Source organism: Kryptolebias marmoratus, linkage group LG7 (assembly GCF_001649575.2).
Source record: "Kryptolebias marmoratus isolate JLee-2015 linkage group LG7, ASM164957v2, whole genome shotgun sequence".
Classification (NCBI taxonomy): domain Eukaryota; kingdom Metazoa; phylum Chordata; class Actinopteri; order Cyprinodontiformes; family Rivulidae; genus Kryptolebias; species Kryptolebias marmoratus.
In genome coordinates this window covers 21,707,152-21,731,476 of record NC_051436.1, presented here as the reverse complement: position 1 = coordinate 21,731,476, position 24,325 = coordinate 21,707,152, and the positions used below count along the sequence as shown (strand labels likewise).

At 38.1% G+C, this 24,325-nt stretch overlaps 1 protein-coding gene across 3 annotated transcripts in view; it reads left to right on the top strand.

Moving 5' to 3' along the window:
- arhgef40 (Rho guanine nucleotide exchange factor (GEF) 40) overlaps positions 1 to 23,899 on the top strand; it is a 48,742-nt gene extending 24,843 nt beyond the window's left edge. For all 3 annotated transcript variants that reach the window (XM_017432052.3, XM_017432051.3, XM_037976634.1), the window contains 14 exons: positions 1,339 to 1,477; positions 1,994 to 2,113; positions 2,257 to 2,448; positions 2,531 to 3,055; positions 3,741 to 4,108; positions 4,266 to 4,515; positions 5,876 to 5,965; positions 7,764 to 7,970; positions 11,873 to 12,052; positions 12,128 to 12,308; positions 13,677 to 13,787; positions 17,727 to 17,836; positions 20,484 to 20,521; positions 20,681 to 23,899. In XM_017432052.3, the coding sequence (XP_017287541.1) occupies positions 1,339 to 1,477; positions 1,994 to 2,113; positions 2,257 to 2,448; positions 2,531 to 3,055; positions 3,741 to 4,108; positions 4,266 to 4,515; positions 5,876 to 5,965; positions 7,764 to 7,970; positions 11,873 to 12,052; positions 12,128 to 12,308; positions 13,677 to 13,787; positions 17,727 to 17,836; positions 20,484 to 20,510 (2,500 nt within the window). In that variant the 3' untranslated portion in view covers positions 20,511 to 20,521; positions 20,681 to 23,899. The remainder of the gene's footprint in view (positions 1 to 1,338; positions 1,478 to 1,993; positions 2,114 to 2,256; positions 2,449 to 2,530; positions 3,056 to 3,740; positions 4,109 to 4,265; positions 4,516 to 5,875; positions 5,966 to 7,763; positions 7,971 to 11,872; positions 12,053 to 12,127; positions 12,309 to 13,676; positions 13,788 to 17,726; positions 17,837 to 20,483; positions 20,522 to 20,680) is intronic.
- Positions 23,900 to 24,325: the final 426 nt, after the last annotated feature.

Genomic DNA, 24,325 nt, shown 5'->3' with positions numbered 1-24,325 from the left:
GTCCTTTGCATTGTGTTAATACACATCTGTATAATCTAGATCAGCAAACCACCTAAACTCCTGCTGTGTAAGAGGTACTCAACTTGATGATGATCAGTTAATGAATGCATTTGATTAGCAGCACATGGCTGACTCTCTTGATTCTATGGAAACAATAAGGGTGGACTTAGTTTTTCACACTCAGCTTCTTCCAGGTTTTTTGTGCAGATTTCCCGACATCTAGGTCATGTCAATTATAAAAGTTTAATAGAAGGCAACTGGACTTCTTTTCTTGTTTACAAAAGACTTTTCACCACTTGTCCAAAAGGCTCCTTCAGTTTTGATGACCACATGAGGGAAAACAGTAAAAGTAACAATATAAACATGCATACAATCAACAGCCACTGTTTGTTGGCGTTGGCATGGCCACTGATGGTGATGATATATTCTTTCTATGCGCTGAGAACTGGGAAGTGGTTCTGCACCCCCTTCCCCAACCATACGGCATACACAAGCACACACTTTCAGCGTATTACTCATGACTATTCTTAGCACATTTTTCCCTTCCAAATAGGATGTATAAGTAGGGAAGTACCCAATGTGAGAAAGATGTTTGAACTTTTTTTTTTGATTGTCTGTCTAATTGTTACATCTTCCTCACTGGAGATGCAGAAAAAGTCACGTGTTGTTAAGAGTCATCAGTTCAGAAATAGGACCAGACAGGAAATGTGTCACACTTACTTCAGTCACACTAAATTATACATTCCTGCATGTAGCATAATGATACCCATTGCAGCAGTTACAGGTATAAAAATAACATTTACTCAAAGATCTGACCCAACTGTTTGACTTTAGTATTAAAGCATGACTGCTATATTGCTTTAGAACACAGCTAGACTCAAAGTTCAACATGACATTAGGAGATTATTTTAAATAAAATTAGATGCTAGCATTCCTTAAAGGAACTCATATCACCCACCACTTTTCTTGTCAGAGTTTTAAATTAGGATCATTTTATGTTGAGAAGTGATTGCATGATAGCTTTTTTGGTCAAACCTTGAAAAGAATTATGCAATCTTATGTGTTAACTTTTGTTAGCACTTGGAATATGTGTTGTAAATGACTCTCAGCTACTCTAAAAATTGACTGAGTTATAGCCATTTTTGTGTTGGCTATGGTTTATCTGCTGCCAACTCATCTTGAAATGAGTTGAGTCCAAATGTTCAGGACTGTCTGTATTATATATATATATTTGCAATATTTTGTCACTCTTAAGTTTGTCACTCTTGCATTTTTTAGCAAGATTATACTGTCATTAGTTTTTATTTAAATTAACAAATTCGCTTTTCCTTCCCGCAGGACTGCTCTCACTGCAGCTTCTAAACTCTACGACAGCGTGGACGACGCTCTCCATCAGCTTGTCCAGGTCTCAAACCACAAAGGTCGAGATCTAGAAGCACTGGGACGACTGGCAGGGCTAGTGGACAAACTGGAAAAGGTGTGGATAAAAAAGAATATATAATGATTACTAAGTTCTCTAAGTTCTTATAAGCCTAATTTATAGACTCTTTGAAGAAAATATGGGGCTTCACCTATATATAAATATATATATAAATGAAAAATGACTGCATGATAGCCTTTTTACTCAAACCTTATTCAAGACAGTAAAAACATAAAAAAACAATATATATAATGTTTTTTTTATGATTTTGCCGATTTGAGTCCAGTCATCATCACTTCTCTTTTCTGTTCCCAAAATAAACATAATGGAAACTCCCAGTTTCTTCTTCTTCTCAAAACCTTTTTTTACTTCCTGTCCGAATCAGTCATTCTTTGTCCTTGTCTCACCCAAAGTGACATAAAAATGCAGTAAATAATGTGCTAATAGGAAAACTTTAAGTTTTTTTCTGTCTTAACCCCCCCACCCCACACACACACACACACACTTCCGCTTTCATGTCCATCACTTTGTCTCATGTCCTCCTCTGTACCTGTGTTAACCTTTAACTCACAGTGTGATAAGGAGATTGAGCAGGTGCAGTCACAGCTGGAGGACTACAAGGACCCTCCTCTGTCTCTCAGCAGACTCTCTCTCAAACAACAGAAGTTCAGGACATTTAGAGAAACGGCCAATGTGAGTAGCACAAACAAGTGCAAGAAAACACAAGATTTTTCTTTTATGGGTTTTATTATCTTCTGGATATTAAGATCACATCTGGCCAGCATAAATGCTATAAGAAATATCTTTATATCTATTTTTCTGCTTGAATCTTTTAGGAGCTGCACAGTGAAACTCTGGCAGTGCTCAGTGATTTGGAGGGCTGGTGTGAGCTGAACTGGTCAGGCCTGAGCGATGTCCAGATCCGACTGCCACCCGTAAGAGAGAAGCTCCGAGACATGTCGCACTGTCTGTCAGACTGCTGGACCACTCTGGATAACACACAGAGGCTCCTGTCCACTCTGACTGAGGTAACATACCACAGGAAAAGTCATAAACTCACAGTCACAGTTTAAAATCAACAGTCATCTTTTCTGTCCTGTCCTCTGCCAGGCTACCCAGTGGTGTGATGCAGTCTCTTCCACCCCCTCCTCACCCTCTCTTTCTTCATCTGCCTGTCCTCTTGCATCCCTTCCTCCAATCCCCCCGTCACGATTCCAGGATGCACGGTCCTTAGCCATAGAGCTTGGTGGCGGGGCGCTTCTCGAACTCTGGACTCAGACAGTGGAGCGCTACCAGCAGACAGTAGCTCAGGTCAAACCCAGGTTCCTCCAGTCAGACAGGACACAGAACCAAAACCAAGGGAAGACTAAAACACCCTCTGGCAGCAACTTTTGGGACCTGATGGGGCCTGAAGGAGAGGGTGATTGGGGGGTGGGAGCTGGAGGAGGAGAAGGAGGGTTGCAGTCTTGGGGGTCCCTAGCATCGCTGTTCAGACCACAGACTTGCTCCACGCTTAAGATAGGCGAGGATAAAGGGAATAAGAGAGAGGGAGCAGGTGGAGGAAATGGAAGTGGAGCTGGAGGTGCTGGAGGAGGAAAGTTCTTGCATAACCTTCTGAATCCTGCAAAGAAGAGTGTAAGTCTTGTGTCTTTATTAGCTGTGGTTTATTTTTTTCACACGTATAAGTGCTGTCTTTGGTGGCAGCTTGCTATCTGTGCTGAGCAGAACCCTCGAACCTCTGTTCATTACTTCAGGTTTTGCTTCAAGAGAGTCAGATTCAATTATATTTTCTTTAATTGGTCTTAATCAAAACTTATCCAGGATTCTTGAATGCATTAAGACATAAATTAGTATTCTTGCATCAAAGTTCTCTAAGCTATTTGCCGAGAACTTGTCTTTGAGAAGATGAACTGATAATGGATTTTCAGTTACTGTTTGTGATAAGAGTTGGGGACGACTCTCAGCTATCACCAATTTTAAGCTCTTTATCTATAAAACTGACTGAGCTAGAGCCATTTTTGTGTTTGCTAAGGTCAATTAACTCTGGTGGCCATCTTGAATCTGATTGTCTTCAATTGTTATGTACACCTAATGATTACCTTTAGGGCGTTTCTGTCCAGTGGTTCACAAATTATTTTACCAACACAACAAAAAACCTTCTACATTTGTAACTAGGTCACAATTAGGCAAAGTTTTTTGTTTTTTTTCTTAATGGCTTTTTCAAAACCCCCCCGTTAATGCACAGTTGATAAGTAAAAGGTACTGAACTGTTTCAGCTGCATTCTGCCCTGTGTGTTTCACCTTCTCAATGACCTTACAGCCTACAGATGCTCCTCTCCCTCCCAAGCCCCCCAGAAAGCGCCACCCAAGCTTTGACCTCCAGGCTCTTCTGGCCCCCCGCAGAGGCAATGCCACCCCTAAACCCGAGTCCCCTGTTTCTGGGCCGAGCCGTAACTCCCCCTTGTCCTGGCTGGGGCGGAAGACATTAGCTGACCCGGTCATCACCACCAGCATGGCTGCAGCCATCCCTGGTTGGGGCGGCAGAGGAGGTGGAGGGGTGTTGATCCGAGGAGTGGAAGTCAGCAGCAAAGAAGTGGTGGATCACACAGGGTCGCCACGGCAACATGTCCTGCTGGGCAGGACTGAGAGGGACATGGGGACGGACAGGGCTGGTTCATCTGCACAGAGGTACTTTATGTCTTTATTGATTTGGTCAACTTATCTATTTCCATCCATATTTGTTTGCCTTTTGCAGAATAATTAATTATATTTCATTTTAATTTGACGTCTTCCAGTTTCCTTTCTCTCCCATGTTGACTCTCCCTGTTTTCCATTTCCCCTGCAGTAAATTGTACCTGCTGTGGTGCAGGATGCTGAGCTCAGAGAGACAGTATGTAACGGTCCTGAAGGGGGTTGAAGAAACATACCTGCCTTTACTAGAGCTCTCTGACACTCCGACCTCCATCAGGGGCAAGGCAGACTCAGTTTTCTCCAACTGGGCTAGTCTTAGCGCCTTTCACTCTCAAAATCTGCTGCCTGCCATGGAGGGGGCTCTTGTGCAAAGCCTGCTGCAACAAGACTGCTTCAGCAAATATGTAAGCTCAAATAGTTTGGTGGAACAGTCTTTTACTTTACAATTTTGGCTTTACTTCTTTTTTGTAGCTTTTATCTATGTAAAGGCCTAATTGTTAAGTTTTTGCTAAATTTGTCTAGTGAAGTTACATTAGATAGATAATTTACATAGGTTTTGTTTGGTTCGGGGACACCAGTTACAAATCTAGTAGTAACTTTGCAGGCTAGCAACACCAATGAATGAAAGACAAGGAGCATGTCTTAATTAGTAGTTTTTAAAAATGTGATTAAATGAACTATTTTCTTTTTAACTTTCATTATCTTTAGTGTTCTGTACAGCTTAAAAATACAACAATGATGTAATATTAAAGAAAGCATGAAAGCTCGGTTAAAATTACCTAAAAGAAATATGGATAAAATAGCTTTGATGTGAAAGAACTTAAAAATCTAGAAATGCAGAAGCATAAATGCTCCCAGCCCTGTAAGAGCAGTCACTAACAAGATTTGGATGAAGTTTAGATACAATTTACAGCTAAAGACAAAAGAATTTATAGTGGGATAAGAACCTGTGGAAACTAGCAAAAGTACTGATGACCAGTTTCTAACGATGTGGTAACAGCACTGAAAGCACAATTGTTGGTGGTAATATTTATTACTACAGTATTAAATGTGACCACAAACAGGACTTAAAAGGGTTTTGTGGAAAGGTTATGAACAATTAATTTCTTAGCTGTTGTTGCTCTTTGAGTGACCTCAGTTTGGAGAAAAAAGTTCAAGCTAATGGCCATTTTGATCGTGACCAAGACCAAAGTGGATCTTAAATCACTGGCAATCTCTAAAATGTTATTGTTGTTCATAAAAACAATATTTTACAATTGTCAGCGATTTTGAATTATACTGTGATTCTGAAGGAAATTTAGATTTTCTATCAGGAAGTGTTCCAGGCTGCCTTGGTGTTTCAGCTAGCTGCTATTGTCACTATTTGCTCTAGCAAATAACCACAGAGTTAATTTTATTCCCTGCGTCATGCAAAATTATAATGTAGTAGTCTATGAAATTACACTTGCATGAAACACTATATCTTTGAGATTGGAAGTGTTTTAGGACAGCAAGAATCCACTTTTGGTCTTGGTCCCTCTTAGACTAGCCGGTAGCTCATCAACCCAGTCAAAATTAAACTCTATATCCAGAAAATGAGGTCATTCAAAGAGCTTTCTACAACAAGTAATATATTAGTTGCTGATATCCCTTTCACAAACCCCACCATAAAAAACTATGAAGCTCATTACATAAATCAGATATAGGTTTATTTACAGAAATTATTTATTTCAAATACAAACCACCATCTATAATCTTTATTTTGTTTTGTTTCTTTATCCAAAGCGGGAGCAATTTCTCCAGTATTCTCACTACATCAGGTTAAAACCAGAACTGGATTCTCCACTGGTCACACAGGCTGCTGACTTCTTTAAGGTAAGAATCTATGGGTTTCCGTTGCTATTTTCAGTGAATAAATCTGTAAAGTACACGTATGTTTCCACTCAAGATTTGCTTTTTCAGGTGGTTTTCTCGCTTTTGTTTTTACAATCAGCTGTCAATCAGCTTCTATTAATCACATACTTATGAGTCTGTTTTATGTTTTCATATTTGTTGTTTTTAGAAAATCTGTTCAATATCAATGCAAGGTTATCAGTACAAGTATTTTTTTTTTGAGCAGATCACAAGCAAAAACTAATTAAAGTAGCTTTATTTGTCTGTGACAGCAATTAAAAACAAGCTGTACACAATGAAGCTAATTCCATGTTCAATATACAACAAGAAAAGCTAATTAAAACCAGATTATAGGGACTGTAATTTGAGCTCCCAAGCTACAATGAACTTAAACTAATCCATCGACAGCATGATGAGATTACCATGAGGACTTTACATGAAGAGATCAAAGAACTTAAAGCTGCACCAAAATTGTTTCAGGAAGCAGAATTTCTGTCAGATTACCACCAGGAGGCAGCGTGTGTTCATGTCACAACCTGCAGCTTCTTTAAAGCAGCTTCCACACATTGTAGATTATGGCAACAGGAAGGTTTATGGTGATGGTAATGGCTGGGAAACTGGAGACCGGGATGATGGAGATGGTTTTACATAAGGTGAGGATGATTGTTATGACAATGAAAACAAGAGACAGAAAAAAAAATCCTTTTTATTGTTTCTGCGATAGGGAGAGTAAGGAAACAGACAAAAACTTTGATTTAGACAGATTAAAACTGCAGAGATGAGGTTGAAATAAAAAAATAGCAAAAACAGACAAATATAAAAAGTTCTCCACTTTAATCCAGGCTATTTTGTTGCTCTGAGGGCTTGACAAGGTTTGACCCTTTATGTTTGGTGAGGCGCCACGTGTCAGTAACTTATGGTCCAGGCTCAAATCTCAGAACTCAATCTCTAGTGCGGCACGATTGTCTCACCCTGGTCTTTGCCTGAGATAACCATCTATATGTCCGCTAACATCACGCTAAATTCATTTTTTACACATTACACCAAAAAAATCCTGTCCATCATGGTAGAATAAATGGTCTTGATGACATAACTTCACAGACTCTACACAATATACAGAAGAACATAGATCGTGTTTATGCCCGTTTCACAAAACAGTTCTACAATATGGCCGCGAAGATGAGTTCCTCTATAAGGTGCTTCTAGTCATTCATGAATCCCCAGAGCAGCCGGACCTTTCCCGCAATGATGTGATCATTCAGAAAGGAAGCTGGCACTTTGGAGTTTATTTTAACAACAGAAATGTTCTAAATTCATGTTGCCTGGTCCCACACATTATGTTCCTGTGAGAGTTTGATCTGTCCAGTTATGAGCATCACAAGACCTGGTGTCCTGAGGAATCTGGCAGCAGGATAATTTCACTCCTGGAATTTGCATGTTGTATCATCTCTAGATTAGACTTGTTTTTAGAGCACAGAATACCTGTTTTAACTAAGGTCTGAAGGAGTTAAACACCTTCATCTTTAACGTGTTTCTTGAAATATTCCTGTTGGCCAGCAGGGGGTGTTATCTGTTTAAAAGAGGCTTCTGTGTCAGAGAATATTGCTACCTTGCAGGTTGTGTGTTCTGTAAGTAGCTATGTGTTTGAAAGTCTACATCAATGCCCATATATATACTGTAGTTTCGAATTTGATGTTAAAACACCAGCTCAGTACCTGATATTCTAACTTTTTCTACATGTTTTTTTGTGTTTCCCTCCTCCCTTTTGCCCCTACTAAAGTCCAAACTGCCTCAAGCCTCCCCCCTCTCCCCTCTGTCCTTCCCTCACTGCCTTCAGGCTCCCATTCAGAGGCTGGAGCAGTACTGTGAAGCTCTCGAGGAGCTAGGGGGCTTAAACCCTGCCTCAGACTCCGCCCTCTCCATCCTGAGACACGTCCAGCGGCACGGCGAGGACCTCAGGGCCAGTGACCTCATCGTTGGATGTCCGGTGAGAACACCAGTTACACATTTTAGGAGTCTGACACTGTCAAAGTCCCACTATTGTTTTAAAACAAAAACATAAAAATGATCTGGGTGAGGTCAAGCCGATGCAAGTGGTGGAATTTTGAGTGAAATTTGAAGGATTTCAGAGAAAATTGCATCAAGAGACACATTCAGTGTAAGAGGACAACAGTATCCATGTTGTGATGTAAACATTTTATAAGAAGTGTAAAGTCTGTGGGAGTAAAAATAGTTTACAAAGGTGCTGGAAAGTTTAGGCAGCTAAAACGTCAGTATGTGACATCATCTCAGTTAGTTGAACATTCCATTGCAAAATCTCCAGGAACTTTAACCCAATATTTATTGTTTCTAAAGTGATTTGCCACCGTTTCTGCGGTCTAGTGTCTTCTTTGTGGATTTGTGAAGTGTGGAATACAAAATAACCCCAAATAACTCATGAAGAAGACACATGACGTCACATCCTGTTAACATCAGAATGCCGGGAGCGTGCAGGAGCAGCGACCGAAGCCAAAATGTGCGCTAATGCTTCACATTTGCCCACAAAGGTTTCAGCAAACCAGTTTCCTCCCCAGCTGCAGGAGAGTGGGGGAGAAGCTGTTTTGCACGTCCTGCAGTGTAATCATGGAACATAAACGCATCGACAAACACTTTGTGTCTGCAAAACATGTGAGGAGAGCTGCAGACCAGGGACAATCCAGAAATGGTCATGAATGTCAGTTTAGAAGCTATCAAAGTTCTCAAATAAAGCACCTTTTGAGAATGTCAATGTTTGTTCATAATTATCTTACAAAACTAGTAAGTATTTTTGGTTTATATATTAAAAGTTGCGATTTTGTAAATTGATTTTAGTAAAAAAAATCACAACTTTTAGGAAAATGCCCTGCAAAATCAGGCATTTTAGCCCGCAACAATCACAAAAAATGCCCGCGAAATCTTGGAGGGATTGTTTGATGCTCATGCATTAGGATTAGAAATGTAAGCAAAAACACCCTTTGAATTTGTTGGTAATTTTTTGATTTTTGTTTAAATATTTGACAACCTCTAACCCCATTCACCTACCAGTCACCACTTCAAACAGAAGACCATCTTGCAGCGATTAATGCACGTATTCTGAGCTCACCCAAGACCATAGTTTCTACTTTATAATTCTTTCGACATCAAATACAAATGAACAGATCATGCGAGTGCGCTGTATTTCTTTTTTTTTTCTTTTTTTCAGGAGGGGGTGGGGGTAGGTGTGTCAAAAAAAGCCTCCCGACTCTGGGAAAACACTGCTAGGAAACAACTTGGCCTGGAAACAACAGGTGCCAGTGTGAAAGATAAACTAAAATAAAATACATTTAAAAAGACAGCCGTGACAGTAGCATTAGTTTTTGAAATTTGTCCATTTTAACTAGTTTTGAATATTCAAACTTCCCTGTCCATCCCTATTATGCATTGGCACCCTTCATTATATACCATGAAAATTAAAAATGGAGCAAACTGCAGCTAAAAGGAACCGATTGAAAGACAGAGCACGGAGAGCACTCTTACACTTACTGTGCATTAGAAAAATGTATTTAGTCTTTTAAAAAAGTTAAAACTGTTTCCTCTTGACCCACTTAGTGTTGGTCCGACACAGCGGTATCATTCAGAGGTAGTCGTGACAAACGTTGGACTCCCACACTCACACTAACACACACAAACTCAATTTATGGGTGATAGGAGAGATTACGAGTACACAAACACCTCCACTTCAAACAGCGATGAAACAGCTCTCCAAGTAAAAATGACTGTAAGTGCAGGTGAACGTGTCTTTGAGTTGGCGGGATGTGGGTGTTCGTAATACATGTGAAGCTTCTCTTGTACCATGACCCTCGCATCAGTAGAGTTTTAAAAATATATATGTCACAGTTACTGGAGTATTGCCAGTTTATTTCATTTAGTTTCAGCAGTGAAACTGGCAGCTTTGTGTTGCTCTCATTGTTTAATTTTGCCTTTCTAAGTCTAGTTTGGAGTCCCAATGGAGCACTATAGAGTTTTTGACTTTATGAGCATCTGTCTGCCTTTGTCACGAGTCCCAGTAGTATCAAAAAGTCTCAACCCTGTTATTGACAAGAACAATAAAGTCACATTTTTGTAAAAGACATGACTCAGCTGGCCAATTAGAGCAAAGCTCCAACAGAAAAGCATCTATGTGAAGGGAGAGTATGCTTCTATAGCACTGAAATAATAATAATACTGCTTTGTTCTTCTCTTTATTGAATTGCGAACAAGGCCTTTCAATCTTTACAGATGAAATGTCACCAGAGCTCCAAACTGAAGAGTTCAGAAGCTGAAGGGGTGGTGGGTAGGAGGGTTGGATTTTACTCTGAAATGCAAAGACTGTTGCTCACATTAGATAATTATTAAAATGTGTCAACAACTGTAGGAGGACCCTCCAAATTGTGCTACAGAACAGCAAAGTAGGACCTTTAAAGTGTTATTTTTTTCTCCTTTCAGCACTTTTTAGAGGGTGCCAATGAATTAGTATTACACAAAGCACTATTGTTATTCCACCATTAATTAATTAATCCATTTCTATTGCAATTTTGCTTCGCACCTCCTCTTGCAGCTTTGGAAAAACCCATGCAAAAAATACTTCAAAATATGCCTCTTGATCAGGAGTGCTAATACTTTTCATACCAGTACATCGTACGGCAGAAACTGCTAATAATTTCCACATAAACAACAGGATTTGGACAAAATGATTAAGGAAGCCCTCTCTTTCTTTGGAGCTCTATTGCTCAGGTATATTTCACAGTAGAAACATCATTCAAAGTTGAAGCGGGTCACAGAAAGTTGGACTTTACCTGACTGAATAGGCATTTTGATGTCCTTGATGGCTGTTAAACAATTTGAGTTTAGAATTTGTGGCTTTTGGAGATTTTAATCACAATCACAATCTTGTGGTTGAAGGATTTTTATTTTTTTTCAAAACAACCTAAAATTGTCGCTGAGTGACTTTGAGGCTTAATTTGTAGTCTGCATTTCTGCCTCTTGTCCTGTTAAGGCTATATCCACACTATGGGTATTTAAAAAAAAAAAAAAAAAATTCTGCAGCGTTTCCAACTCCCATTCACACATAGAGGCCATTTATACAAAGCTGTTTTTCAGTGAATTTGTAACATTTATGTTGCAGTTCGGCCATTGGTTTACATGACAACAGCAATCCAACCTCGCTGTAAGACCAAACAAAAGTCTCTTTATTCACCATTTGGATGTAACTGTTTCCATGCTGGAGAGACTGGTGTCTGTGTGAATGTAAGCGCTCATGCCCTGACATGGAAACTGCAGTGTTTGAATGTATTCAAAGAGAAACATTAAATTTAAACATTATCAGTTTTTAAAAATATTTGGAGTAGTGTAGAACTTGGTTGAAGAAACATACCTGAGTGTTGTCAGGGAGTGAGAGACACAGGTGAGTGGTTAGCATGGTGATCCTAATGAGCCACGGGCAGCAGCTTTAACACTTTCTTCTATCTTGGTTCCGTTTTCATTTCTTATACAGTTTATACAGCAGAATGTCAGCATTTTGTCAGCTTAGATTAATAAAAAGTAAGTTCCAAATTATTACTGGGCTTTAGAAAAGAAAGATAATGACTGTAAGAATTCAAGGCAATAACTACACTGACACACTTCAGAATTTCTTCAGAAATGTTCTATTTTGCTTTTATTGTTGCTTCCTCATAAAAGCGATTTGTATTACAGCATTTTTTTTAGAAATCATTCTGACTTAAAATAAGGCATAACTTCGACACTCACTTTAAGCATTAAACTCCTAATCCATAAATATGGATGGAATCAGTTTAATTCTTTGGACTGGCCTGTTGGGAGAGATGTATCACCATGTGACGTATGTGGTTTTAGATTCCAGTGGCAGAGCGTGGGGAGCTGGTGCGGCAGGGTGAGCTCACAGTCTGCGGAGGGCCTCGGAGGAAGCGAGCAGGCGTCAGGAATGTTTTCCTCTACCAGCACGCCATTGTCTTTACCAAACAGAAGAGTCCCAGCCCGGGACGCACCATCTACAGCTACAAACACAGCATCAAGGTGCCCCACACTCACACATAATAGTTTGTTTCTTTCTGCAAGGTAGACATAATAACATGTCAGATTTCTCCTCAGACAGGTGAGATGGGTCTGACTCAGAGTGTCGGTGATGAGGGGGTGAAGTTTGAGGTGTGGGTCCGACAGGCTCCTCGAACCAGAGACTGCATCACGCTGCAAGCTCAGGACCGGGAAGGAAGGGAGGTCTGGACTCACGACATCGCCCATCTGCTGTGGACACACGCCATAAACAACACAGGTATGCTATGACCTTTAACCCCAGAGAAACTGAAACAAGACGCTCTCATCAGATTAACATCAATGATACAAACATACAAATAAACTGAGTATTTCTTTACATAGTACATCCAGTATGTGTGGAATGTGTTATATAAAGCTCTTTCAAGAGCCCAATGAAGCACTCTGAGGTCAGATGAGTAACTTGACACAATTTGTCCTTACCTAGAGATTAAACTATTTACATTCAAGTTGCATTGTGGGTAAAAGGACACAGATAAATAGGAATTAATGCAAAACATCTAAAGATATTTATTAGTCTTGCATTCTCTCTATTTACCACCAGGGGGTGACACGTATGGAGGCAAAAAAAGATGCCCGATTTAGCAGAATTCACTTACTTTTGTTTTCTTGTAATTTGTGACATTAATTTAGGGCAATAAATGTTAAGGAAACGTTAATGTGCAAACAGACAAAAACGGAAGCATTGAAAGATAAAAAAAAGTTGTTGATCAATTTGAAGGGACTACAATGAAAAAACAAGTTTCATTAAACCTGCTGGTTCAAAGACTGGAAAAATGTCTGAAACACAAGAATAGATGAATGCTGAATAAAATGACTTTTATAAGAAAAAGCATGAAATACAATACATTTCATACTAACAATCACAAAATAAAAGTCAAAGTAAAATCAGGAGACAGTTTTAGATCCGTGTCTTTTCCAACTGAACCTGAGTTTTGTGGATTTTGGTCTCAGTTAAAGGTGAGCTTATGTGTGTGTTTAATGAACATATGATGTATGATTAGAGCCACTGCTTGCTCAAATCTTCTGGTTCCAGACAAACACAGAACACCAAAACCTTAAACAGCTTTCATATATATATATATATATCAAAGCAGGATTCAGCAAGTAAATGAGTTGTTTGTTCAGAAGTGTAGTTCATTTTATTTTTGAAGGAAATAAGGGGTTGCAAAGGGTTTTAAATGCTTTAAATCTAAACAGTTTACTTTGGGTTTTTATGTTTCTATGTGTCTAAGTCCAGAATGATAATATTGTTTCCTGTGAGTAAAAAACATTAAATGAACACAACCATTTTAGTATTTTGTCTCATTCTTTATGCTCAGGCTTCCAAACCTCAAGATGTTTTTCTTTATCATGTTTGGTATCTGAGCATCTGGTTTAAATTTCAGCAATATGCTGGAAATGTTGCTCTGCCTTTTTCATAAAGAAGTGCATAGTTCTGTTCTTGCAAACAATATTTTCTGCAAAAAAACAAACAAACTGATGTTAGCAGTGAAAAATGAACAGTTTGTAATTCTTACCTCTGCTACAAATGGACACATGTAGTCACCCAAAGAATAGATTAAAATAAGTTCTCCTCTTCTCTCAGAGCTGTGTCTGAAGGAGTCACTCTGTATGGGAGTTTCCAGTAAGCTCCTGCTGGACGCCACAGGAAGTCCAGTTTCCGAACTGGACTCCATCTGCAGCCTCAGTGACAGAGGTGAGAATGTGTTGACAACCCGCACTGACATGTAATTATACAGCTTCTCCTGCACGCAGCAGACCAGGATTAAAAATGCATCGGAACTGCTTTAAAACAACATTTTCAATCATTTCAGAGTTAAAGGGATGTTATAGTAATTGCTTAAAACACTGAGATTAGGTGTTTCTTGATCAAAGGCAGGATTACAGCTGACCTAAAAGCCCATGTTGCATGTCCTGTTTAAAGAAAATGATTATTTTAATTTAAAAAAAACAGTTAAAACAAGAGGTAAAAAGTCAATGAAAAGTCCAGTTGAAATAGGATCCAACAGACATTAGAAGACCAAATTATGCAAGCTCAGAGCAATCAATAGGTGAGAAACAATTACAAATAAACACAAAATAAAACAGGTGGGGAAAATCTGAAAACTAAACCTTGGCTATTTTAATTTAATGCAACAATTCCACTTTTCACCTTACTTCTCATTTTTCTCTCCAGTCTGCTGCCTCAGGAACTCACTGATTTTACGCGACCAGATTAGATTGTTTAATTTTGCCTTCTGAGCCAAAACTGGTGTCCCTGAGATTACAGACAGGAAACAAAACACGACCTAGGTGCATCTCCCTGTGTGACGAGACAATATTGTAGTAAATGTTTTGTGTTTGTCTGCGCGGCACCCTTGAGCTACTCTGTGAACACGTCTCACCGTGAGAAACGTTGAAGATCTGTGAATCTGCATCCCACACAGAATCTACATCACAATCAAACGCTCCACAATGCAAACACGTTTTCCTCCTGCTATGATGAAATGCCATCACAGCCGTTGTGTTTGTACCCACCTTAAACTGTAGTGAAGGCTGACTCACTGAACCAGGATCGTACTCACAGTGGTGCAGAGATTAAACAAGTTTATACAGCACAGTTCATTTCTTAATTGTGTATCAAGTTGGATAACAATGAGACATTTAAAAGCATCATGTTGATAAGACCTTAGAAGTCATATTAAAACATGATTGTATAAGAAACATGCAAGTTAAAAGTGCGAGAGCCAGTTAGAACTCACTGATTTAACAAAAAAGGAACTAAGCCCTTTTTTTTACATTCAGTGTTCTGCCAGCAAATCCAAAACGTCCTGTTCCAAAACTTCTCTTAGATAAAAGTAAGAAATCCAAAGACTATCAGAGAACATACAGAGTGCATGCTGAGTGCTGAACAGAGGCTGAAATTTGCCGATGAAGCTAAAACTGAGTTTGAAAGTTAAAGTGAAGAACAGGAGCTGAAAGGAGCTAAGGAGCAGGATGGTAGGAAAAAAACTAAAATGAGCAGAACAGTAGCTAAAAGCTGAAAGCAGCAAAAGCATAGCTAAAAGGAGTAAAATTCTAGTTAAAAGTAGCAAAAGGCTAAATATAAGCTAAAAGTAATGAACATAGTTTACCTGTGTGAATACTGATTCAGCGTCCACACAGTAAACATCAAATGGCTGATCTAATATTGAGCATCAAAATAAAGTATTTATTATTAATTTGCTGTTAATTTAATATGGCAGCAACATTTACAAAGTGACAATTTAACCACACAATGAATTGTGCAGTGAAACAAAGAATACACATACTCTTCACCCATACACTTTGGGACATAAAGCTAATTTAAACAAACCAGGACTTTAAATGCTTTCAAACACAAATGTATTTAATGTATCCATTCTATACAGTGCCTTGAAAAAGCATTTAAATCCCTTGAACTTTGATACATTTAGTCACGTTATTGTTTTATAACACATCCCTGCTTTAAACCTCTCAACAATTTTATCCCTAACCTGTCTGGTTGTGTTCCTTGGTCTTCATGATGCTGTTTGATCACTATTTCGCCACAAGAAAAATGCAGCAATAATTTCTAACATTTATAAAAACAAAGTAAAAATAAAAAGGGAGCAAATAAAACATACCTGTGAAGTAGCATTTAATTTATTTGCAGAAATGACTTGAATTAGATTTTCCTCATATCTCCAATGATTTGCTGATATTTACAAGTCTCTGACTAAACTTCCACAAGTGTTACGAGTTGGAGCAATATTAAATAACATTTCTCTTTGAACTTTGTCTGTGGTGGTTGCTCTTTAATTAAGTTATTTTAAAACAACCTTTATGTTTGGATGCAGTGAGTCAATCTGTAGACATATTTTCCCGATAAGTCCGTGTTCCTGCCTGATGTCGACACTGAGGAGCCGTTAGGAAACCACTGAATACAGAATCACTTCTGCCATATTATACAATTATAGATTTTGATTTTACTTCAGTTAACATCACTTTCAGTTTAGCTGAGTAAAGTAAAGGTGAATGTGAACTTTAGTTTACTTTAATTTAGCTAAACTTTGTTTAGTTTGAGCTAAACTATGTTTAGTTAAGTTTATCCTAATCTAGTTAGGTTTAGTTTAGGCTGAAACAAACCTTTAGTTTAATTTAATTCATTTTTGTTTAGTATGAGTTGAGATAAACATAGGTTCATTTAATTTAGTTTATGTTAAGTGAATTAATATAAACTAAACTAAATAGTTTGACCTAATTAACTTTATCTTAGTTTAGTTTGACTTAAGTTGAGTTCAACTTTAATCTGACTTAGTTTATCTTAGTTTAGCCTAATGTACTGCATTTAATGAGCTTAGTTGATTTAATTTCAGCTTAATTTAGCTTGAGTTGAGTTTGGTTTAGTTTGAGTAAAGCTAGACTTATTTTGATTTAGTTTGAGTTTAGATAAACTTTAGTTTGTTTCAGTTGAATTTATCTTATATTTATTTTAATTATGTTAACTTTATTTTAGTTTTTTAAAATAAATTAAGTTTAATTTACTTGAGGTTATCTTAGTTTAGTTAAGCTTACTCTGATTTTATTTAGTTTATCTTAGTGTAATTTAGTTTAGTTCATCCTAGCTTAGCCTTATTTATTTTAGTTCATTTTAGTTTCATTTAGTTCACTATAAATCAGTTTACTTTATCAAACCCTAGTTTAGTTTAGATCAGCTGATATTAGTTATTTTAGCTTAGTGTAGTCTCCGCTGTTGCAGTCCTCATCAAGTCCTGAACAGGAGGCTTCATTAAATGCTTGAATGAGATCACACACCAGTGACTGACTGATGTTTAGTGCTCAGTTTGGTGTTAGGTTTCTGCAGAAAAGCTGTGTTATTCAGCTCTATTGGTCGACTTCCACAGGAGCGTCAAGGAACTTTGGTTGCAGGTCTTGTAGATAACACTTGTTCAGTCTTAAGATTGTAAAACAAATTTAAATAAATAAAAATAATTGAAAAAAGACTAAAAACTGCTAGAAATGTTTGGAAAAAGACACTGGTTCTGAACAATTAAAAACCGATTTGCTACAGCTCCTTCCAAACACACTGAGTACACAGATAAATCTGTTTTTAAAATGTTGGGAATTAAGGAGAGAGAATTATGAGAGGCAGATTGGAGAAAACTAACATTCTCTGTAAAACTGATGCCATGCAAACATCTCAAGGAGCGTTTGTCCACACTGTTAAGCCATCGCAGATTTGAAAGAAAACACCCCGTCTGAAGTACAACTCATCAGACTCCAGACTCCTCAGTCAGTCTCTGAAGGCGCCTGGTGTAATGCACCCTCTGCTCACCAGGTGTCTCATTGAGAGGATGTCAGGGCATGGATCCTCCTCAGGGACAGGAGCTGGTGTTAAAAATGACTGAACAAGACAAGAAAAAAGCTTTTCATACTTAAACAGCTCCGGTATCCATATGTAACTAAAACATATTTAAAAGAAAGTATGCATTAATTCATTTATGCATGCAAATGACCCACAAATGCCAAATGGGATGACTATACTGAGAATTTCCCCCCACCCCATTTGAGAAAAAGAAAAGCATTTGTGTGTAGAAGGCACTGCAGATCTGATCGATTGTGAGGCTGTGTTTTGATGCAACCACTTCTCCCTCAGTCCACAGTAGCTGCTCAGACTCGTCCTCTGTCGGCAGTCAGAAGGAGGGGGGATCCCCCGCATCAGGGAGGGACCCCAGATCAAGCTCCGGGTCAACAAGCTACTCACAGGTGGGCTCAGAGTGTACACATGTCACACACACACGCACACACATACAAACGAACAAACCCAATGTGAATGAAAGCGTTTTTTTACTTGCAGAAATCACTCAACACTTTGACACAGTTATACACAGTTATAAAGGGGAAAAGGGAGTGTTTCTTTTTTCTGAAGGGAGAGCTGTCTTTTTCAAAAGATAAAAGCTGTTAAGGAGCTTTGCTGCATCTCCTAAAAGGCTCCTGATGGAGGTCTATGGTAGACCAGGATCTATCAGGGTGCAGTTTTAGAAGCCAAACATGATCAAAGAAAAACCTCAAAACTGTTGCATCCTTTAAACTTTGTCATCAGTACCATAAACTACAACCATCGTTTGACAAAGGCATAATAAAGGCATTTTAAAATGTTTGTTCAGTCAAGAATTTGATTTTGGAACGATTATAAGAAATCTTGTATAAACAATGTAATGTATAAACATATAATGTATAAACAACAGTTCTCATTTGTAGCTGAGATGCAAACTCTGCTCGCCTGCAGTGTCCAAGTTATAATGCTGGAGCATTATAGGCTCATTATACTGGGCTTATGATTGCAGGAGTTTGGCTTTTCAGTGGAAAAAGTGACACTTAGTGGTGAGCTATCCAATCAGGCCTTCTCTGCCCTACTCAGCTCCACTTCCCCCATACACATGCACAGGCACGTGCACATAGACAAAACAGTTTGTAGTTCCAGGAGGCAGTCTTTTTAAGTTCTAAGGCAGCATTGCCAACAGCATATTAGACCTTAACTGTTATAATGAGATAAAAACAGTAGTCATAAATGGATGAAACATTGTATAATGCTTGATTTGAATCTTTGTTAAATGACTTATTAGCAATGTCTGTATACTTTAAACAGCAGTAGTCAGGGTTGCAAGTCTTTGTGGGTCAAAACGGAAAAGTTTGGGAACCATTGGACTACAACTAATAAAACTACAGCAGCAAAACAAGCCAACAATTCACTCAACACTGATGTTCACTTGAAAACAAAATCAATCCATCCTTCTAGATAACTAAAAAGTAATTCCCTGTCCTTGTTTCTCATCCTTGCAGCTGTAGAACCTCCTACCATTCCCTGTTTTTAACCAAACAGCTAGCTAAGTCCACTGATAATAATTCCTTGATGATAACATGTCCACCTGCTGCCATTTTCAGTGGAGCTGAAGGTGGTGAATCAGCACTTGCTATGCTATCTATGTAAAAAGCATAGGGGTCCTAGAACATTCTAACCCTGCTGAAAGAGTTAAAAGAAAACACCCACCGGATACAGCTCCAAATCTGATTGGTTGATGTATCATCAACTGAATACATTCTCATTTTGTTTTGGCACTCATACAGAATACCCTGCATGCATGCATCCATCCATCCAAAAATCCCAGACATCCCTTTGCCCAGCGATGCTCTCCAGCTCTGTCTGGGAGATCCCAAGGCATTCACACACCAGAGAGGATACACTGTAAGTCTCCCCCTAGGGTCTTCACCCAGAAAACCTCCAAAGGGAGATTTCCAGCAGGCATCCTAATCAGATGCCCGAACCACCTCAACTGAATCCTTTTAATGTGAAGAAGCAGTAGCTCTACTTTGAGCTCCCAATGGATGATGGAGCTCCTCACCTTGTCGCTAAGGTTGAGCTCAGCCAGCATATGAGGGACGCTCATTTCAACTGCTTGTATCCAGATTCACTTTCTTTCACTCATAATCCATACCTTAAGACCATAGATGAGGTTTGGAGCTAAGACAGACCAGTAAATCGAAAGCTTTGCCTTTCTGGTTAGCTATATTTTTTTGTTTAAATTTTTTTTTATTAGGTAAGGTTTTCCCCCAACACAAAACAACTGCCTTACACCACACTCAGACAGAAAACACAAAATGACCTCATGTTGCATTGTTATACTGTGTTGTAGGGAATGAACTTATAGATTATTTTTCTTTCTTTTATGAAAAAAATGACATTATTATTGTTACTATGATTTTCTTAATTATTGGGTCCACTCAGGCCCTTCTCTGAAGGTCCAGACCATTCACCACTGCACATTTTGTACTTGTGCTTATTGGTTCCCATTATTATTTGGATCTTATTGGATATTATTTGTTCACTCAAAAAGTTTGGGATTGAGATGAAAATGTCAACCATTTGCATCTAACATATGTCCAATTAGTGGTGACATTATGAAAACTAATACCGTCTCCCTGAGGTGATTTATATAATATAAGGTGGCCCTCAAACAATACAAAAAAAAACATTTCTCGTATGTTTGTGAAGCAACATGATGCTTGTCTTTGGTTGTAAGCAAACAACAGCTCTGACCCACCATTGAATAAATTTTCACTATTTACACACGCATACTGTCCAAATACACACATATGCACACACACAGACACACATTCCCTTAATCTCTTTATGTAGCAAACAGAATATGACAGATTGGCAAACAGACTGTGCTGGGAACAGATTGACAGACAGATGGACACATGCAGCCTGAACAGATAAGGGCAAACACGCAGACAGCGATATGCACATATTCAACAACAGGTCGAGGATTGCAGCATGTGCACGCTTTGGTGTGAATGCACTTTTAATTGTACAAGATTTAAAATGAGACATTTGTGTTTTTTTTCCCAGAGTCACTCTCCCTCTACAGCTGTGTGACTTCCATCTAAGTGAGTTTGATTGTGGGTTTTTTTTTCATTGTTGTTGTTGTTTTGCTGCTCTTTTTAGACCTGCTGCTGACGTTGTTGCATTTGTGTATTGCTCACTTTGTGATCTTGTAATTTATTTTAAATCACTAATAACATTTTGTTTTTTTCTTGAAATCACAGACTGTACTCTGGACATTTTGAAACTTCAGACATCTCTGACATATCAGTGGGGCAAACTGGACTTCAAGGACCAAGAAGACAAAAGAGACTTTATCTGAACTTCTCCCACCAGCCTGCTCTCCTGCACCCCCTCCCCCTCGTACCCTTCACCTCCTCTGAAATACAGCACAATGCCAGTGGATTAGGCACAGCTGCACTGCTCTGCATCCAAACAGGATCAAAATTGCCCCGTTTAAACCATGACAATCACCAGCAGGGCTCTCTGCTCTCCGCCATTTTGGATCGGCCAGTCTCAGTTGCTGGCAGAGTCATCGACACCAAAGGCACTTCACTCACACAGTGTGGCCATTGTCCGCCCCACAGCTCCCCACTAGGCCAAACCACTTGGTCTGAACCACTGACTGCCTGGCTGGCTGACTGTACACATCACATGCTTTTAGTATCTGATGATAAACAGGAAGTAATATGCGGGGCGTAAACGCGCCGTGGGATTGCAGATTTAGAATGTATTATGGACTTTATCATCTTCATAATGCTGAATGGAGTACTGTAGGCTTTTTATCTGGCCTGTGTAAAAATGTGTGGCATAGGCAAGGTGGGATTGCATCTATGTAAATTAGACACACACACGTACACACACACACACAATGTTCCTGAACACATGCAGTCACTCTTATTGTTGTAGGACAGTGGAGCACTGTTCATTCATTCAGACACACTCACACACACACACACACTGTGCACAGTTTTAGAGCCTGGTACAGTGGTTAAATGAGGCACAGCTACATCTGATCAGTAAGCTTTGCTTTAATGAGGAAGAGGAGGGATTTGCAGTAATATAACTGATTGCTATACAATCTATTGAAGTATTCATGTAATCTAATGGTATTGTTTTATTAACAGTGGCAAGAATTTAAAGGCAAAATGGTATTTAGTCTTTTTAAAGTATATCTACAACATCTTGGTGCCTTAGGATGTTCTTTATAGTACTATATGCTATACTTGTTATTGTTCATTGGCTTATTCCATGTGCCAAAGGTATAAAATGGGTGTCAGTGCAATGTTTTGTGTATAAAGTAATATTATTTGTTAAGCTTTCCCATTTGGTATGGTCCCTCCATAAAATGGTAGGTGGTGGATTAAGTCAGTAAGTTAATTGTCATTTTACAAGTTTTGTTTTTGTTGAAAAAAAAAATTAACTACATTAGACTTTAATCATATACGATTCATCTCAATTTTGTGTTTAAAGAAAGACGTTATACAAAATTGAAAAGGTCAAAATCTGTATTGTTTGTTGATGATAGTTTGACAAAATCAGACGGTTTTTGAACTATGTTTTAATAGGAAGCAGTAAACTTTGCACTGTGTTCCATTTATTTCAAAAATCGAAACTCAAATGTAGGAACAACATAACTGGAATCTTCAAATGGAAAGTTGAATATTCCAGAATTCCCGTTTTGGGTGGTGTTCCATTTGATTTAGCTTGGAACTCAGAAATTCCCCATTCCAAGTACAAAAGGAACTCATCATAAAAGAAGAAAAAAGAAGTACTATTACTCAGTAAGGATGAAAAATAAATTATACAAAAATACAAACTAAGTCAATCCTTTTACATTTTTGAAGACCATAGATATGTCTAATGGTATAACTATACACAGATAGGAAACTTTACATTAGAAGGCTGAAGATATGATGGTGGAATAAGTCACAGAATTTTGATTGAATACAGGATGGTATTGTGTTTTTTTAAAGACCTGATCTCACAAAAATGTGAGAAATGAAAATAACTTCTGGTGGAATGACATAATGTGTTAAAAATGTGTACTGGTGGCACACAAAGCAGCAAGCTTGTCCTTCGGTGACTGAAGTATGCGATGAATTTGTGTTTATCTCATCTCATTGTTACCGCAGACTGCTTGGTTTCCAGGGTGATGACTCCCATTGGTGGTGACAACACATCTCTTTTGCTGAAAGGGTCAGAATTAATTCATTCCAACAAAAGTACTAATGAAAAAGGATTTGCAACTTCCAAAATCTAGGTGATGTCTTGCTAAGTATTTTGAGGCATAAAATTGACCAAACTGAAACTGATGGCAAAGTTAAAAACAAATGAAAAACAAAAAATGACCCTACAAAACTACTAAGAATATTTTAAAAGACAGTAGAACTAGCTTGTTTTGGTTGAAAGTCTTGTTGATTCCATGCCACCGTCACTTCCTTTTTCCTGTATGTTTTTTTTTTTTTTTTTTTTTTTTGGGGGGGGGGCTCCTATACCTTTTGAGATGATAACACAAAACAACACAAGTGAAGATGTGGGTTTATGATAAGCTGAGAGAATTTTAAAGCTTTTTGTGAGTCCGCATGAAGTCAATAATGTCTCTGTGGGCAAGTACTAAAACCGATCGGTTAGGAAATCGTTTTGTCTGAAACTACAGCTTGTCATAATCATCATGTTCTTGTGGCACTTTGTTGGGAGTAAGACCATACAAATCTGAGGTGTATTCTCCTGACTGAGCTAAATACTTATCCTCAAAACTGTTGATGCCATCAGCGACAAGTTTGTGACGGCTTCAACTGTTGCTCAATACAGTCCTTAAATGGTTCTTGTATGGAGTTTTTAGTGAGAACTATAAACAATATCAAGGAAACTCACAAGTTTTGGGAAAATATTTAGCCAAAGAAATTGTGTATTTTTTATTTGTATTTGTTTTGTGTCGTTGTGGTGAACATTACTGCCAGCTGGTGGTGTATCCCTGCATTTCTGTTAAATCGTGGGTACAGAATTTTTTTTCTTTTAAATATCAATTATAAAAACTTTCTGAAGTAGTGTAAACACGGCTTTAGTTAGTCTGTGTGTATTGTTAATGAGCAACAGAGGCTTTTTTGATTAAATGTACTCTAGCTAGCTTATGCTAGTTAAACCTGCTTCAGTAACTGTTGCTAATTCACTTTATTACAGCTAAAAGTAAATATTGTAAGCCACTCTGTGTGGTTCAACTTGTGCTTCCCCCTATCTATGTTTATCATTTTTTTGTTTGTACAAAAAACAAAACAAACAAACAAAAACAAAACATGATAAAAGTTTTGATAAAAGAATAATAAAAACACAGAAGCTAGCTAGCTAAACTCTGCCTGAGAGTATAGCTGCAGTGGAAAGTTTTGTCACTAATAAATTGTGGCTCAAATGTGCAAATTACAATTCTGTTTATTGATGAAGTAGTTTGACTACCTGACTATTTTTTTCCTGCTTCCAGTCTTTGTCTTCAGCTAAACTGCTTTTTTTACCGTGCAAAAATGGCACGTAACATAAAAATATTCAAACGTTTCCTTTAAGAAATATCCAAACTACAGGAATAAGGGATAAAAATAACTTCCACTTCCTCCTCTACTCTGTTAGACTCGCTCCTATTAATAGAAGTGTTACGCTGCTGAGTTCTATTTAATACATAGAACATGAAATTACAAAGAAACATTCACAAAAAAGATGCAAGGAATACAGGTGCTGGTCATAAAATTAGAATATCATGAAAAAGTAGATTGATTTCAGTAATTCCATTTAAAAAGTGAAACTTGTATATTATATTCATACATTACATACAAACTCATATATTTCAAATGTTTATTTCGTTTAATTTTGATGATTAC